Genomic DNA, 16,970 nt, shown 5'->3' with positions numbered 1-16,970 from the left:
AGGCTGATTTGGCAAGGCAAGAGAATGGGTAGTTCTTTATTAGACTGGGACTGCACTTTGCAAAGAAAGACTGAGGCTGTCATCAACTCAAATGTTTAATTATCTGCAGGGAAAGGGTCATCCCAGAAGTCAGGATGACCTTTTCCCCGCTGCTGTGGTTAGAGTGTGTGGCCCTTCTAGTTTGCTTCTTGGGTTTCAGAAAACTGGTTCATTTGATATTAATTTGGGCTCCGTATATTTTGTGCGTATTGTATGTACTTGCAGTTTGCGGTTGTTAAGGAGTGTAATAGTTCTCTGGAGACTAAAGAGGTTGATCTAATTGAGTGTGAGACAACAGATCCTCATCCTGCCTGTCCTTCACAACATGGTGAGTAGGATTTCCTTCTTTATTAGATCTCTCCTCACCTTTGTACCAGCAGGAGTAGCAGCTGATAGAGGAGACAGAGAAATCAAAATTGTATTTCTGGCCTGTTTATAGCTGCTGTGCACAGCAGAAGCCATATTTGGGAAGAGACCATTCAGTCCTCCACTTTGCAGATTATTCATGGGAAATCACACTACAACAATGATTTCACACTCCTAAGAAGTCAGATGCTTGTTGTGATAGTATAATATTTTTTGCATTTACATAGAACTTCACAAGTTTGCTTCATAGCAAGTGAGGACAAGGGACAATGGCTTTTAACTAAAGAGAGTAGATTTAGATCAGATATAAGGAAGAAATTTTTTACAATGAGGGTGGTGAGACACTAGAACAGGTTGCCCAGAGAAGTTGTGGCTGTCCCATCCCTGGAGGTGTTCAAGGCCAGGTTGGATGAGGCTTTGAGCAAGCTGATCCAGTGGAAAGTGTCCCTGCCCATAGCAGGGGCGTTAGAACTGCATGATCTTTAAGGCATCTTCCAAGTCAAACCATTCTATGGTTCTACACTAATGGGAGGAATGTATATCCATGGAAAGATACACTTTGACAGCCCTTATTCATTCAGGCAGGATAACTGACATGGTGTGAGGATTCCAGTTCTCCCCAGAGACCTTTTGCCCTGCGACAGCAACTACAGTTCTGCTTTTTGTGTTAAACAAGGTGATTGACTGCTTGGGGAGTGTTTCGGTTAAACAAAGATGAGACAAATGAAGGAGATGTGCCTCCCATCCCTGGTGCAAAGGCAGCAGGGTAGCACAGCAGCGCACAATAGGCTTCTGTGGCCCACGGATTACCAGTTGGACTGCTCTGAGTTTTAGGAAATGCTGCCTTATAGATGGCAATTGAATGTCCTAATTGCTCAAATGGTGAAAAATCGTGGAGAAAGACTGATATCCTTAACCATTTGTCTGATTTACCGTATATTCCTCCTAACTACAGAAGTTACTTGAGAACCCAGTTTGCATCAGTCTTTCAGAAACATGCAAAGACATATGTTTGAGGATACTCGAATGAGAGGGCATCTTGCAAGATTTTCAGAGCTGCCCATCCTGTCCTTAGACATATGTGGGGAAATCACTTTATTCATCATAGAAAATACACCTCACGTTTACTTGGTTGGACTGATTTTGTGAACATGTGTAGAACTGTATCATCCAGTGAAAGAAGCCTGATGTTTCTCATTAGGAAGCTCTGTTCTCATTTATAGTTTTATCAGATGCAGTTATTGGAACAGAAATTTCTCATGACAGGAGTCTGATTTTTTTGTAGTTGAAAATTTTAACAAAAGTGGTTCGACCATTTTAGACGACACGACGGGTAAATAATCTGATGTCTTTTCTAACATGTTAAAGGAAGTTCTTATACCATGCCAGCTATAATAATTCTCAGGTATTTTGACTTTGGAGCAGGGGCTTTAATTTTGCCAGGCAGGTGGCCTTCCTTTCACATGCATGCATTTTCCTATTCTTGTATATTAAAACAGAAAGCCATGAAATTTGCCTAGGACAGGCACAAATACAGACTGTCCAGGCACAAATACAGACTGGGCGGAGAATGGATTGAGAGCAGCCCTGAGGAGAAGGACTTGGGAGTACTGGTGGACGAGAAGCTCAATATGAGCCGGCAATGTGCTCTTGCGGCCCAGAAGGCCAACCGCGTCCTGGGCTGCATCAAGAGGAGCGTGGCCAGCAGGTCGAGGGAGGTGATTCTCCCCCTCTACTCTGCCCTCGTGAGACCTCACCTGGAGTACTGCGTCCAGTTCTGGAGTCCCCAACATAAGAAGGACATGGACCAGTTGGAGAGGGTCCAGAGGAGGGCCACGAAGATGATAAGAGGGCTGGAGCACCTTTCCTATGAGGACAGGCTGAAAGAGTTGGGGCTGTTCAGCCTGGAGAAGAGGAGGCTCCGGGATGACCTGATAGCGGTCTTCCAGTACCTCAAGGGGGCCTACAAGAAAGATGGGGAGAGGCTGTTCAGGAGGGCCAGTTGTGATAGGACAAGGGGTAATGGTTTTAAAATAGAGGGAGGTAGATTCAGGTTGGATATTAGGAAAAAATTTTTTATCATGAGAGTTGTAGAACACTGGAACAGGTTGCCCAGAGAGGTGGTGGATGCTCCATCCCTGGAGACGTTCAAGGCCCGGTTGGATGAGGCCCTGAGCAACCTGATCTAGTTGGAGATATCCCTGTTCCTTGCAGGGGGGTTGGACTAGATGGCCTTTGAAGGTCCCTTCCAGCCCTAACGATTCTATGATTCTATGATTCTATGATTTCTTAAAATCTGAACCAAGGTCTTGTCTTAGGCTCTTTTTTTGTTCTTTTGACATGAATTCATTTTATAATGCTTCCTTTCATAGCTCTCTTCTCTCAAAGCTGCCATTAGCTTTCTTTTAGCTTAGTTATGTGAAGCTTCTCCAAATGGCTTTTGGTAATACATATCCTTTTTCTCCAGCGGAAGAACAGCCTAAAACATATGACAAAGCAGCAGAGACTTTGGCAGAAGAGGAGAAAGAACAAGGCTGTCGACGAGAGGTTCCTGTTGGTGAGACATGGCGTCAGCCTACGGGAGCGGTGAAGGGCTCTCCCTGGAGCACCCAACCCAAGCCCCTGTTGGAAAGGGAGCCCTGCGAGCTCGCACCAGCCAGCCTGCTCATGCAGCCAGACTAGAAAGCAGCCCAGGTTTGAGTGGGAAAAAGAGGAAGGATGAAGTCAGTAGAGAATGGGTATTCATTAAACACGGAAGCAACCCTCATTTTTTTGTTAAAACCTGCTTTAGAAAAAAACCTACAAGTCAAAACGGAACAAGGAGTCCTTGCTGCTCCTTCCCTGTCATCTCTGCTTGGAAAAATTACTGTGCGCGATGTATTAGCGATGAGTGCTCTACAAGTATCACTTTAAGGGTCACCACTGCTAACTTCATTAACTGCCTGCTAAAAGGCAGAGAAAGAGAAAATAGACTAGTGGCTGATTTTTCAGAGATAAGTATTTTCTAATGGAGTTTATTGCAAGTAGTGGTCTTTCACATACACACAGAGTCCAGAAAACTGCCTAGAAAATGGGCCACAAGCACAACTGCAGAGAAACTGGAATGGAAGACAATGCAGGAAAATGAGTTAGAAATGAATCTTTTTATTAAAGCATTGTTCAGGGACACTTTAAGCCTCTCCCCAGCACTGCTGTCAAGCCAGTGTGACTTCTTGGACGTCACCAGAGGTATTCTTCTATCCGCTTCTGTAAGCGAGCACCAAACAGGGTCTTGCATTTCTCAGGTTTGGCGTGCTGGAGGATTGTGTGTGAGCACGTGATACTAATGAAGGTCACGTCGATTAAGTGAGAGGTAACGTTTGAGGGGAAAGGTGATTGTTCCATTAAATTTTCCAGTCTACACTGGTCCTTCAGGATTGTTTCTGGACTGAAGCGGTGGGCCTGAGTCTGCTTTCAGCCCTGCGAGGAAAGTGCTGGAGCCGTCCTTGCCTCACAGAAGTGTGGCTGGCAGCAAAGCCTGGTCCATTGAATAGGACTTAGTGGGAAGGAAGAAGTCCAGCCAGTTGCTGCTTCAAAAGAACAGGAGGAGTGGGACAAACAAAAAACCACCTCAATTCAAACTGGCTTCCACGTAACTGATTTGTGCTGCCTGATAAAATCCATGGGATCAGCTGGAAAACAACACCAATTTTTATTATAACTGTCTTTATAACAGCTACAGTTCTCTTCCAGTTATTTAAGAACTAACTTACTTACAAAGCTCTGTTATATACAGAGTTGTAGCTTAGTTGTTTATTGTCTCAAGTGTTTTTCACCACTGGTCTTGACTCCCTAAGGCTGTTTTCAGAAGGCTTAAAAAAATATCCAGGAATCAGCTACAGTACTAATGATGTTTTAATTGTAGGAGATCTCTCAGTCCTCTGTCTTTGAAGCCTACTACTGTAATTATCGGACAACTTCTTTAAATTCTGCTACTGTGCCCACCACTAGTGTTCCTTATAACTTGTTACCTGGATAATAGTGCCAAATGTTATTAATTTGTGTGCTTACCATCCTGCTTTTGGGTTTTAAGAGTCCTGCCAGTAAAGGACTAAATGGGTATGAGATGTTGTAATTTGGTTACCCGGTCTGCAGACCAATGATGGGAAAGAGTATTGAAAGGCTCTTACCTCTTGTCTGAAACAGTTACACACTTGAATAACTTTGCAGAGTCAGTTCTGATTTATATTGGTGTAAACAGTAAGAACATCGAGCCCAAGGTGTCCGAATTACAATAAATATAATGCTATGTTGTGTAGAGAGTTGTCACTTGTTTATCTTCTGAAGTGGTTTTTACTAGTGGTTTTGAATTGCCGAGTCTGTTTTCCAATCACGTAAATTCTGAATTCAAAATAAACTTGTAAAATAGGCATTTCCAGAGGTTAGTTGGAATCAGTAGCAACGAAGACGCATTCTCTTGTGTGAATGGCAACAAGGTGCTTCCATGGAAAGAGAAGTGGTTGAGGAGAGCTGGCTTACTAAACTGTGTTAAAGAGAGGGCAACCACTGGGTTGAACCATTAGTATTTGGAAGTTGAGTATAGTTTAATTTCATTAACATTGTTGAATGCATCTAGTTTGGATTCCTTGGTCTTTCACAGTTCATTACTGATCTTGTGTATTTTAATGAGAAGAGAGTCCAGCTATAAAGGCCCTGATTCAGTAAAACATTTTATTTCCATGAGAACTAGACAGTAAAGCGACTTTGATCCCTGCATTTTGATTATGTCTGGTGAAATATGTTTGTGTGCTTAGAATCAACATGTGTTGAATGACAGTCAACATCTAGTTGGAAGTTTCCCTGCTCAAAGGAAATAAAGATTGATAACTTTGGATCTTGTCTAAACAAAGGTGTTTCAGACTCCTTACAAATTAGTTTCCTATTCTACTCCATCTTTTGTTTACTTTGCTTTCCTTCAGTCTAGGGATCTAACTTTAAATTTGATAAAGTTCTTCACAGAATAAGATAAGAAAGTTAAGATGATACGTTTTTTTTTATTAGAGTGTTTTGAGTTTTAAATGTTTCCTAAACTCAGCTCTAAACTCAAAATAATCTTTAGTGTAAAATGTTGAGATGATATTTCAACGTAAATATAATATATTTGGTTTATTTGTATGTTTATAAAGCTATTGATTTATAAAATAAAATAAAATAAAAAGATCCCTGATGTCCCTGTTGTTTTAAAAGAAGAGAATGCAAAATTCTGGTTTCAGTTAACCCATGTCATGTTTGTTGGTAACTCCATTGGTTTCACACAGCTGCAGTGTGTAATGCATTGGTGCACCACCTGCAGATATCATGGATTTTTCTTTCACTGCTCGGAGAATCTGTACTAATGAGGATTATCTTCTGCAGCTCTCAGGTAGGGCTCAGCTTGAATAGAGTAAGTTTTTGTTTATTATTTTAGTTATACATTCCCACAAACCAGTAGAAGCCATACACTCCTTTTCGTGCACGTTTAAATGGCTCTGTTATGAATGTTGCTACTTGTTTGTCTAGAAATATTATCCATGACTTCATAATACCTTTTCAAACTGGTGTCCAAGATGTTATTCTCAGGTTTTATATGAAGTCAAATGGCTGAATCCTGGAGGATCCTCAGGTTTTTTGGCTAAACTTTTTTCAGGTATGCAAAAAAAAGACCCACTAAAAACTTTTAAAGTTATTAGACTTTCTGGGTATGTAGCTAACTTGATATTGATCTCAAATCCTACTGGTATACTCTGACTTTTAAAACTGAAATTAACATGTGTTATTTTAAGCTGCAAAAGGGGAATTCAGAAACATAGGGGAAAAAAGCTTGACAAGTTTAAATTGAGAAAACTATTGGGCAATTCTAAAGAGCAAGGAAGAAAATTAGTTTGTTTAGTTTAGTAAATCCTAACTTTATTGATATTGACATTTCAATTCTCTACAAGCCATATTTTCATCGTAAACAAGTGAGGAATTATTCATGCTCATTCATAACAAACATAGGCAATGTGATGGTTCCTAGTCATAGGAATGCATGACATCTCGTTTTAAGTCCCTTTTGCAGTCACTTGCAGCTTTGCAGAAGTTTGTCTGTGCAGGCAAAAGTTTTCCATCCTCGTAATCTCTTTCAGGATGAAAATATTTTTAAAAAGCCTCTACGAAAAAAGTAAAAAATTATTCAGAATGAGATAAGGCAAAACTGCTGCCTTTTTAACATATATTGTGGGTTTTGTCTTATTGGAAGTCATTTTATCTCATGTTATTTCAGAGTGATGCCTACGCTGTTCATTTAGTCTTCAAGACTCACTTGGTGTTATTGCATCACTCCCTGATAACTTGCCATCTTTATCTCTCTGCATGTGAAAAGGAGAGATGTTAGTGGCATTAGAAGCCTCCCCCAGAGCCCCAGGAATGCACCCCAAACACAATCTGTGAGGCTGATAGCCCAAGTTGGCTCACGTTCCTCTGATCTTTTATTGAGACTGCTGTTTAATGCCAGTTTTGATGTGGACCAGGAACAGCCAACTTTGTGAAGACCATTCATCATGGGATTAGCTTTCAGGCACTCCTCAGTACTGAGGTGGACTAGATTCAGACCAGTGAAAAGCTTTAGTCCCTTCTAGTCAGCCTTAGGGGCCCTCAATATCCTGCAATTTCAAGGCTTTGGAACTTGACTTTTGAGGCAACCGCTGCAATAATCATCTATAAAGATGCAGAAGCCCTTTTGTGTTGCGACCCTGACCACTATCACATCTTCCTCCTCAAGCCTAGGTGTTACAACCAAAATGTCTTCTCCCTGCCCGTTTTCTTTTTGGAGGGGGTGGTTCTGACTCTTTGATTCTTTTAGATGCAAGCAGAAGTTAAACCAAAGCCTAGAAGGCATTTCTACGCTTCATAGATCAAGACCCTGTAGTCTTGCAGCTGCCTTTTTTCCAGGTAAGAAGTTAGGACATGTCTCCAAGATTAATTTTAAGAACATCCGAGTCCTAGACCCTTGATTTTGCTCGCAGCCACTGCCACATGACACTGTTACCTTTCCAAGTATCCAGCTTTATACCACATGCCTTCCACGAGCTTTAGTTCACAGATAGCGTTGTCCATGTTACCCCTAATCTGGCCCCATCAGTCTGACCCTCACCGTACGCTCATTACGGGTTATGGGATCCTGTCTGCCAGCCAGTTTTCAATCCATGTAGCAATTATTGGCCTTACCCACATGGCCTTTATCCAAACTGATTTGGAATGGTTTTAAAAGTAAGTCAAAGATACTGTGTAAGGGAATTCCTCACTTTTATGTGAGCAGCTACTGGAACCAGAGCAGCTGGAGTCCTGGTCCATTAATAAGTCCCCTAGGTATTAATGGGATGCAAACAATGAAAAGAATACTCAATAATTTATAAAAGAATTAGCTACTCATAGCCATATAAAAAAAGAGGTTTATTAAAAAAACCCCACGGTTTAATAGCTTCATGGATTCATGACCCAGCAATTTTTGTGCGGCTCTGGGCGTTTTATTGATTAAAACCAACAAGTTTTATGTGCTGTATTCAGCCTACAGAACAGTGTGCACATTTTAATGGACATGATCTTTGTTAATATTGATTGCAAAAAACAATACATTTGAGTGTGCTGTAATAGAAGGAGGGAGTGCACAGTTGATATTTCATTAGTCTATAAAAAGTAGTTAGTCACTATATAGAAGCAGTGAAAGTGTGCTATATATAAATTTATCCTTTTTTCACTCAAGAATGGAACAGAAATACTCAGACTAAGATTTTAATGACCATTTTGCTGTTTACTTCTTGTTTGCAGAAGAAAGTTAGGCCCAGTTCTGGGCTGCATTTGTGCAGTATGTGCGTGCCTGTAAATAGTAAGAATTAAGAAAAAGAAATGCGTATCTTAGATGGCTCTTGAAAGGCAACCATTTTAAAAAGAAATTAATGTGAACTAAACACAGCCAGATGCTGAACATCTCACTGGAGACAAAAAATGGCTAAATTCAAGGATCCCTATAGTATGCGTATGAAATAATTAATAGAGTTCAAACTTATTTCTGCTGACCTTAGTGTTGCTCATTAAAGGTTTTAGCAGAGACCTGGATACAGTTGCATTCAAGTGAGGTGTTTGGAATTAAAATACAGATAAAAGGAAAAAGGTTAATCCAGGTCAAGGGAACAGACCAAAACTGGGGTTGTATAAGATTATCATATCTTTCCTCATTTCTTCAGTGGTCAACAGCAGTCAGTTTTAAGTAACACTCTTCTCTGCAAAATCTCCTAAATGAGAGCCTAAACATGGTATTAACTGTCCATTTTTTGGCTTTGTCAGTATCCTTAATCACTATACAAAGATTTTTGACCTCTAAGAGAATTTTGTTTACCTAAAGCCAGAAGTGTGCTAGACACCACCTCCAGGAGGTTGAGATACATAACAAGGCACTGCCCACTGCTTAGTATATGTTGTAAGCATAATAGTTCTTTTCTCCTTTCTCATACCTAATAATCTGTATCAATTGTAGGAAGTGAGTCCGTCAAAACACACTGTGAGCCCATTTTCATAACAGAGAGTGAACCATGACCCCGAAGCTGAACACTACCAAATGCTGAGGCAGTCAGATTTGGATCTGATGTATCCCGTGGCTGGATGTAATAATAAACCAAACCGGAAGTCTTCATCCAGCCAGTGGTTCCCTACTCTTCTTTTGCATCCCATAAAACATGCCCTCAACATGCAAATTCAGAGCTCTGTGGCTGAGGATGCTGCTACATTATAGAGCAGTAACGAGCAATCAGGAGCACGTGGTTCTGTACCTCACTCCACTACTCATCGGGCAGCATCAGGCAAATCACTCAGCAAGTTCTTGCAAGTTTCCTCCCCACTTGAAGAAAAAAAAAAAAGATGGGAAGAAAGAGAGCGAGAGAAGGACACAAGAATTCTTAGGTATATTTTAATAGGTCTCACTGTGGTATGTTTTTTGATCTTTGAAAGAAATTCCCACAGAAGGGCTATTCTTATAAGCAAAGTTAACATTAAAATCATCAGACTTGGAATCAAGTTTATTTAGATTTGCATTTCTTGCTGCTCCAGAGACAGATCAAGACCTGTTTGAAGCGGACGCAGTTTTAGCGCAGTTGTTAGTGTTAACTCATTTTACACCAGATCTGAATCTAACCCAATTCTCACGTTATTATATACCCAGAGTGGGTACTGTACACCCTAACTCACTCAATATTTTATTTTCAAGTGATGCTAACTAATCTTTCATGGTAAAACTCACCCCTTTGTCTCGAGCCTGTTCACCATAGAGCCCAACTTAAATCCTAAGAGTTAAAACAGTGCTAACCTTTTGTGTAAAGGTGAATTCACCCTCTGCTTATATGTTTAATGATAAGCAGATCCAGATCTAAGGTTTTAGAAACGCTTTACAGAACAGAAGTACTGAAGCTCTGCATCAGGAGGCTTCGATAAGCAAAACACAGGTATGTTTGCCTCAGTGTATATTTTAGGATGAAGGGAGCATTAGAAGCATTTGAATGTATTAGTGCGAGGTCTTCTGATCTACAATAACACAAGTCATGCAGTGTGAAGTCTGGTTCAAGAGTCTCTCCAATTAAAGATTTCAACGAAACCCATAGCGCATAAGCTGGGGTACACAAACGTGCTGTATACCACCCAGCTTGCTGTGAGCAAAGGAGGGAAGGGTGGCTGGGTTCTTTAAACAGTTAGACCTAACAAATGACACGTTTTGAAGTCTTAGGAAGGAATGTGTGCTAGAGTGCACTAATACTGGCAAACAACAGAAGAGAAACAGATATGGCCAAAAGTTGGCAGATCTTCTCTTGGAATGTAAAGAGAGGGAAAAAAAGAAGCCAAGAATAAAAAGGCTAGGTGTTATTCTTTCCACATGTGTTTATAGAAAAGGGATAGATTTCACATTTCACCTTTTTCCAGTTTAATGTGTATTTTCTCTTCTGGTTTGGTTTTTGGTACTTTTTTTCACCATCCATTGTTCTGTTACAAGTCATTCAGCTTTACGTTTAGATGGCTTTGTAACCCAGGTAGTATCCCTCTGCTTCTCATCTGCAAAATCAAAGGGTCATATTTAGTACACTACTAAACCTTTGCATTTATCCTGCATGCTGTGCATAGATATCAAACATCCACAGTCTGCTTCTTCAAAAACATGAAAGCCAAACATATGCCCAGAAGGAGGGGAAACGTCTTCAGTGACAATGAATGGTAGGTTTCAAATCTCTTTATCATAAAAATAAGAATAGGGAGTTTAATCATTCTGCAAATGGTCTAGAAGAGGGAGGGGGAATGGAGTAACAGTGGTTAAAGGCCACTACAGTAGTTTTAACAGTGGTTAAAGTCTGTTCATCAGAACAGACCTTCCTGAGGACAAATCTAGATCATCTCTCATATAACATATATTCATGAAAGCTTTTCTTTATAGACATTATTTCCAGGTGTAGAACTACAGTTTCTGGTGCAATGTTTTGTGGTTCTTCTGTATGCATGTTTCTGTCTTTACATTAGCACATAGTGAATTAGCTTAAAGATTTCGTATTACATTATTGTACTAATGGGCAGTGGATGTAGTAGAGAAATATCACAAAGCTGAATGTGTTGTTCAGAGGAACTAAGCTCTTTCCAACAGTACAGAGTCTCATTATTGCCCCAGCCTGTGGGTGAATGCAGTCTGTGCTACCTCAGTGGGTTCAGTAGCTCTGAGTCGGGCGGTGATGGAGCCACTTGACAACCTTTCTTCACACTGGGTTGTGCTTTACACTCATGCCTACTGTCACACTCAAGCTAATAATGTAGATAAAATATCCATATCTTTTAGTAGGTTACATATCTGAACTATGCCTACTTACCATATACTGTCTTTATCTACTTACCATATTACTGAATGACCACCTAGCCCCATTGAAACACATACACTCATGTAGGAAGACTATTTGTCATCTTCACCACCATGGCTAAGAAGCAATATCAATTGACACTTTCTCAGACAGGAACTTTAGATATTCCCAGAAATGTGTAACTTTTAATTTAATGTTTTCCATCTTATCAGGTGAAAGGGACACAGAAGGGAATATTGTCAGTATTTCAGATGTTAGATGAAAGTGACGTCTGGTACTCTGAGCTGTAGGATACATTTTTCTTTAAAACTTTGAAAGATAAATACAATTGTGAGTGTGTGATTTGTCTTCTTGTCTGCTGGATAGACAAGTGATAATAAGTTTCCCGTAGTATGTCCCTCTTGCTGAACATACATAATCAGTGTTGCGAAACCCAAGAGGCTGGGTAAATGTATGCAAGATTTCCAGTCACAGCTCCAGTCCTGAAGGTTATGAGACTTTCAGCTTTTTTTTCTTTTCCCTTCAGGACTTTCTGAAAGGTTTTTTCTTGCAAAACTTTGCAGATCACAAGGGTTTGGCTAAGCTTCAGAGAAGAGTCATGTGAATGCATAGGATCACAGCTGAAAGGAACCTGTCGAGGTTCCCTTTAAGTATCTGGTGAATGTCCCTGGAGCCCCGTGGTTTTGTAAAACTCTCAAATTCTTTTTGGATTTTAAGAACGTTTGCATTCATTAAACTTTCTTCCTACACTTTGAAGCTCCATTTATTTTCCTGGGGAGGGCTTGGGGGTCTAATTTTTAACCAAACTTCTAGCTGAGGGTGTGCCCCAGCTGTAGGAGCAGAGAAAAAACTCAGAAAAAAAGATTGATATGAATGAGTGAATGCTCACAAAACCCCCACAAATGAAAATCCATTTATTTACTAGCAAAGCTGATCAACTGAGAATTATTAAATGTTGCATTCAGAACTGTCTGTCCAACATTAATTCGACCACTTTTTTTTATGTGCATTACATTGATTTGTTTTCTTTGCTCCTATGGATTTTTAATTCACTTATGAAAGAAATGGTTTAGAACAGATTTACAATAAAAAATTATTTTACTGCTCAATCCTGATTGTATTTTATCAGCAAAATCCTTATTGTGGCTTTAGAGAAAGGTAGCATTCAATTAATTTGAACAGAATCTTGGAAATTATCTAACCGTTTCCAGCTAGAGCTTGGATTTGAAAGTTGAGTTCAAGTGTGTCTGCTTCGCAGCACTAACACCATTGTGTAAACTATTAGCAATGATGTTCTGTGTTGTCTCTTTGTCCTGCTTTACTACCATTGTTCAAGTTACTCCTTCAGGAAGCCTCGAAAAGTGGAATTGCCCCTGATGCATCACCTAACTCCAAACCTGTATGTCTGTTGTGCTTAGCTCTCAGTAGGGCAATGAGGCTTTTGTAGAACCTGTTCACATCTGAGTTGCAGAAGTTAAACACAATGAGTTTAGGAAAGGATGGAGTTCCAGCTCAAGCTGTGAATTTCCTGACTTCTGATTAAAACCAGATGCTTGGTACTGTTATATCATAGAGTTTTATGGGTGAATACAGCAATATTTCAGTTCATAAATGTGTGTGCTTTACAACAAATCTAACGGGAATCGTAAAGTAGTACCTGGCAATATCAATGTTCAAATGTCCCAGTGTAGCATATTAAAACAATAGCAATTCTTTGCTCATGACACAGCTGACGTGCAAATCCATATGCTGATACCCTCTGTAAGATGTGTCAAGTGGAAGAGAGAAACACAGTCTCTCGGGACAACATTTCAAGGCCAAATGCAGTCTCTTATGGGATGTCTTTACAGATCGATTTCTCGGGGCTATGAAAAATAAATGTAAACATTCTTGCAAAAGTCTGTCAGTGTTTATGGCTTTGCATTATGTATAACTTCTGTCTGTTTATGTCAGAAAGAAACACCACAGTGTGTCATACAGACTTTTCTATACTACATGCTAAACATTGCATCGGCGTGTCAATGAGGTTTAGAAGAAAATCTTTCCTAGCTCAATGTTTACTTTCTTGGAGAGAATTAATTGCACATCTACATCCTTCTCCAATGGGAAATTCCCATGTAAAGCACTTTTTTTTTTTTTTTCTTTTTTTCCGCTGTCTCCCTGCTCTGGGAAGGTATCCAGAAAGAAAATCAAAAGCATTGAGAGATGCACTACCAGCCAGCAAGCGGGTTTCTCTGCCCACCTTTCCTTTTCTTTCTTTTGCAGGAGCTGCTCCATTTGCTTTCTTTGATGTTTCCTCAAACTCAGTATGAACACAAACATATGAAGGCAGATTTCAAACCCACAAGCAGGGTAACATGCAAGGAGCAGATTTAAGAGATATAATGTTTACTATGAAGTGTTTATTCCAAAATATTGGAGGAAGAGAGCTGACACAAAGTATCAAACACTGATTATCTTTAGGAATGGGAGTCAAGACAAACACCACCATGAAGCATCTTCCTCATTTCAGAGTTGCAGCGGTCAAAATGTTGCAGTTGTTCACCTGTAAAGCTCAATTCCTAAACTGGGCATTATGATTTTGTTCCACTTTACAGCTGATATGACTGAGATGGAAAGTGCTGGAATGGGTTGGTGCCTTCAACCAGGCTCCTGATTTCTGTGCCAGGGAGTCTATATTTCTATAGGGAGTGCAAATGAAGGCATTATATGGATGAAAGTCTGGATCATCCTGGGCAAGGTCCATCACTGTAACCTTTTGATCTGTGGGGAAAAAAAATGTTCTCTTACATTAGATCTATTTGGTGTTTGTGAAGACATATGGAGTGAGAATACTGGAAACCACATGCCCACATTTATCTGAAGGTTGGGGATTACCTTCCTGACGGGTGAGAAAGAAGTTGTCTCAAATCTCATTCAAATGTTTCCTTTGTTTGAGTAAATCTTGGAAGAGAGACAAATTATAGCAAATATGTAATTCTGACATGAAAAACAGTCCAAAAGGGCCTGAAATGAAACCACAAATTCCCTTCAGCTAGGCACAGGGATTGATCGTGGCTCTCTTGCAAACGATCTGCTCTCGCATGTTGAAATTTCAAAGGTTGGTCTCTCTCATTCTTTTTTCTCTTTTTAGTGGAAAAAAGAGTCGTTGCTCCCCCACCTCATTAACTTTGCCAGTCTCCAGTGGTATTAATCTCTCGTCTTAGTAGTTTAAAGCAACTCTTTTGCATCATTTTAAACGTATACCAACATCAGCTTGTTGAGGGTCCTGCGTCCAGGTGTCAAGTTGGGGGTGGTGGTAAGAGCAGGACCTCATGGTAAGGATCTTCGTATTCTGTCCAGCTCTTTTTTACTTTGACCTTAACAGAGACATTATGGCCTGAGGGACTGCACAAATCAATGTAATCCAACAACCTTCTGTTTTAGTCACAGATTCACCACCTAACCACTTTTCGATGTTGGACAATGCGGTGCTTTATCTGTGTCTCTTTTCGCCACTTTGTCTGTACCTCTGGAGACAGCCAGTTCTTTGAGTGCATGGGACTATGCTCCTGTGCAAAGTCTACTTATGCCATGCCCTGAAACACTGTGCCAAGAGACTTGCCCAGGTCTACCGGAGCCAGGGACCAGAGAAAGATCACCCTGTTGGTGTGGCAGACTGGGCACAGGGCCAGGCCATACCACTGCTGGATTGGGAGCAGACCTGGGAAGCCTGGATGGTGGTGCTTCAAAATGCCCTAGCTGATCCACAAATGGTAATAATAAAAATAAAATACATGGTGTTGCTGTAGGATGCAGCACCAGAGATTATCTAGAAAATAGCACCTTTTTTTTTAACTCATCTTCCACTGAAACTAGGAAAAAAGTGTATCACTGAAGTAGCTGTGAAAACTACCCATCTAAATAATCGTTTGCACCAGCTCAGTAGTCCTGTTGCAAATTCTAGTGTTAAATATTAACATATTCCACTGAGTGTCAGTTGCCAGAATATTTTTTATTGGTATATAGGCTGTCACACCATTGCTCTCAGCCCTAGAAAGAGATGGCAGACTGAGAAACAGAGAAAGCTTCTCTCCTTCCCCACTGAAGGTTCCTTTCTTTTAAGTTGCATCATTTGAACCGGAGAACAATGTTTTGCTTTGCTGTGGGTTTACTTAAGCCAGACATTGGTGCGATGGGAAGCACTGACAGGCTTCCTGCTCACAAGAGTGACGCCACAGCAACTTTGTGATGACTTCACTTCTGTTTTTGACTTCTCTGGCATCGCCCTTTAGGATATGCCGGGGAAAAATAAACCAAACCCAACCATGAAGTTCCTGTGTAAGCAAAAAAAAAAAAAGAAAGGTTAAATAGTTTGTTAGAACCAACTGAAAACTGTATTAAGGGACGAGTTCCTTGCTGAACAGGTTGGAAATGGTGCGGGGAGGAATTTGCAAAACATGGCAGTACTTCTGTGAGCGATGTTCAGGTCTCTGGAGGGAGGGAGGAAGGGAGGGAGGTCTCCTCCTTTATTATCTGATGAACATCAGTCCCTTTGGTCAGACTGCTAGGCGCCTCCTGGAGCTTAACCTCAGATTAACATCTGCTTCATTTCAGTGTCTGTCTGATAGTGATATCAATAAACATCATCATCTTACAGTACAAACTGGTAATTAAATCTGTGCCTGCTGACTCACTATCTATTGTGCCCTGAGGAATAATTGCAGATAGTGAAGATTGCAGATAAAAATAGTGAATGGCAGATAAAAAAAGATTTTATATTTCACTGAATAATGTATATGAAGCTCTTGTAAGCATGATCAGGGATTAATCACGTGTAATGTGTATCTATAGATCACATGAAGTGTGACCAGAGGCAATCTGAGTTTTCTTGTGTTGATTTAGAAAGTTGACTCTAAATGGGTAAGTCCTGTTGATCAGATCTGCACCCGTTACACCTGGATGGTACCTGCAGGTCTGGCCCCTGCCTCCCTTCTGCTTTGCAAAGATCTGTGGCAACTGAAAGGAGCATACTGGAGGAAAAACACAGGTGCATGGTGTCCCGTTGCATATACGTTTACAACTAAGAGCTCTTGCACTCTCTAATAGGCAATTCTACTGTCAGGCTTTAGTTGGGCAGACCTGCTTTTGAGCTACAAAAATAATTTTTCATAACTTTTCTCTTGACTGCCGCACAGTGCCTGGTGAATAGCCCCTTGACCTGATGGGGCTGCATCTCCCATCCACAACGAGGAGTAAGAAACGTCCTGGAGGAAGGCGTGAGGCACGGAATGCTTTGAGCAAGGTGAGGGCTGACAGGTGCTTTCTGCTATTACACGGGAGGTCCTGTTAAGAATCGACCGTGGTTCATTGGGGAGGCTCCTTGCCAGCACAACCAGCTCTCCCAGGGCCCTCTGCATGGTAGCGGCTGAGCATCCCGCCGAAACCCGCAGCAGAGTGACTGAGTGGTGCTCCTGGCAGCCTCTGTTCGTCACTCACTCCATCTCCTGCTGTCAATGCCATGCTGAACCATAGCAAACTAGGAGCTGGAGAGGGCTCCATCCCCAGCCTTGGAGAGATTTGTGTAGGTGTTCAACTCTGCGCTGCCAGCAGTTCCTCGGGTGGTACAGCAGGCAGGATCAGAGCCTTGAGCTGAGGGGGTTTGGTTGGTTTATTGAGAAGGCAGAATGGGAGAAAGAGAGAGAA

At 40.9% G+C, this 16,970-nt stretch overlaps 1 protein-coding gene across 1 annotated transcript in view; it reads left to right on the top strand.

The window, feature by feature from the left end:
• Window positions 1-3,087, top strand: part of EGF (epidermal growth factor) — a 61,950-nt gene extending 58,863 nt beyond the window's left edge. Inside the window, 2 exon segments of the mRNA XM_086612138.1 lie at window positions 265-367; window positions 2,873-3,087. Of these exon segments, the coding sequence (XP_086468264.1) occupies window positions 265-367; window positions 2,873-3,087 (318 nt within the window).
• Window positions 3,088-16,970: the final 13,883 nt, after the last annotated feature.

Source organism: Tauraco erythrolophus, chromosome 5 (genome assembly GCF_009769465.1).
Source record: "Tauraco erythrolophus isolate bTauEry1 chromosome 5, bTauEry1.pri, whole genome shotgun sequence".
Lineage (NCBI taxonomy): Eukaryota > Metazoa > Chordata > Aves > Musophagiformes > Musophagidae > Tauraco > Tauraco erythrolophus.
The sequence above is the reverse complement of the archived record's forward strand: the minus strand, read 5'-3'. Positions and strand labels throughout refer to the sequence as shown.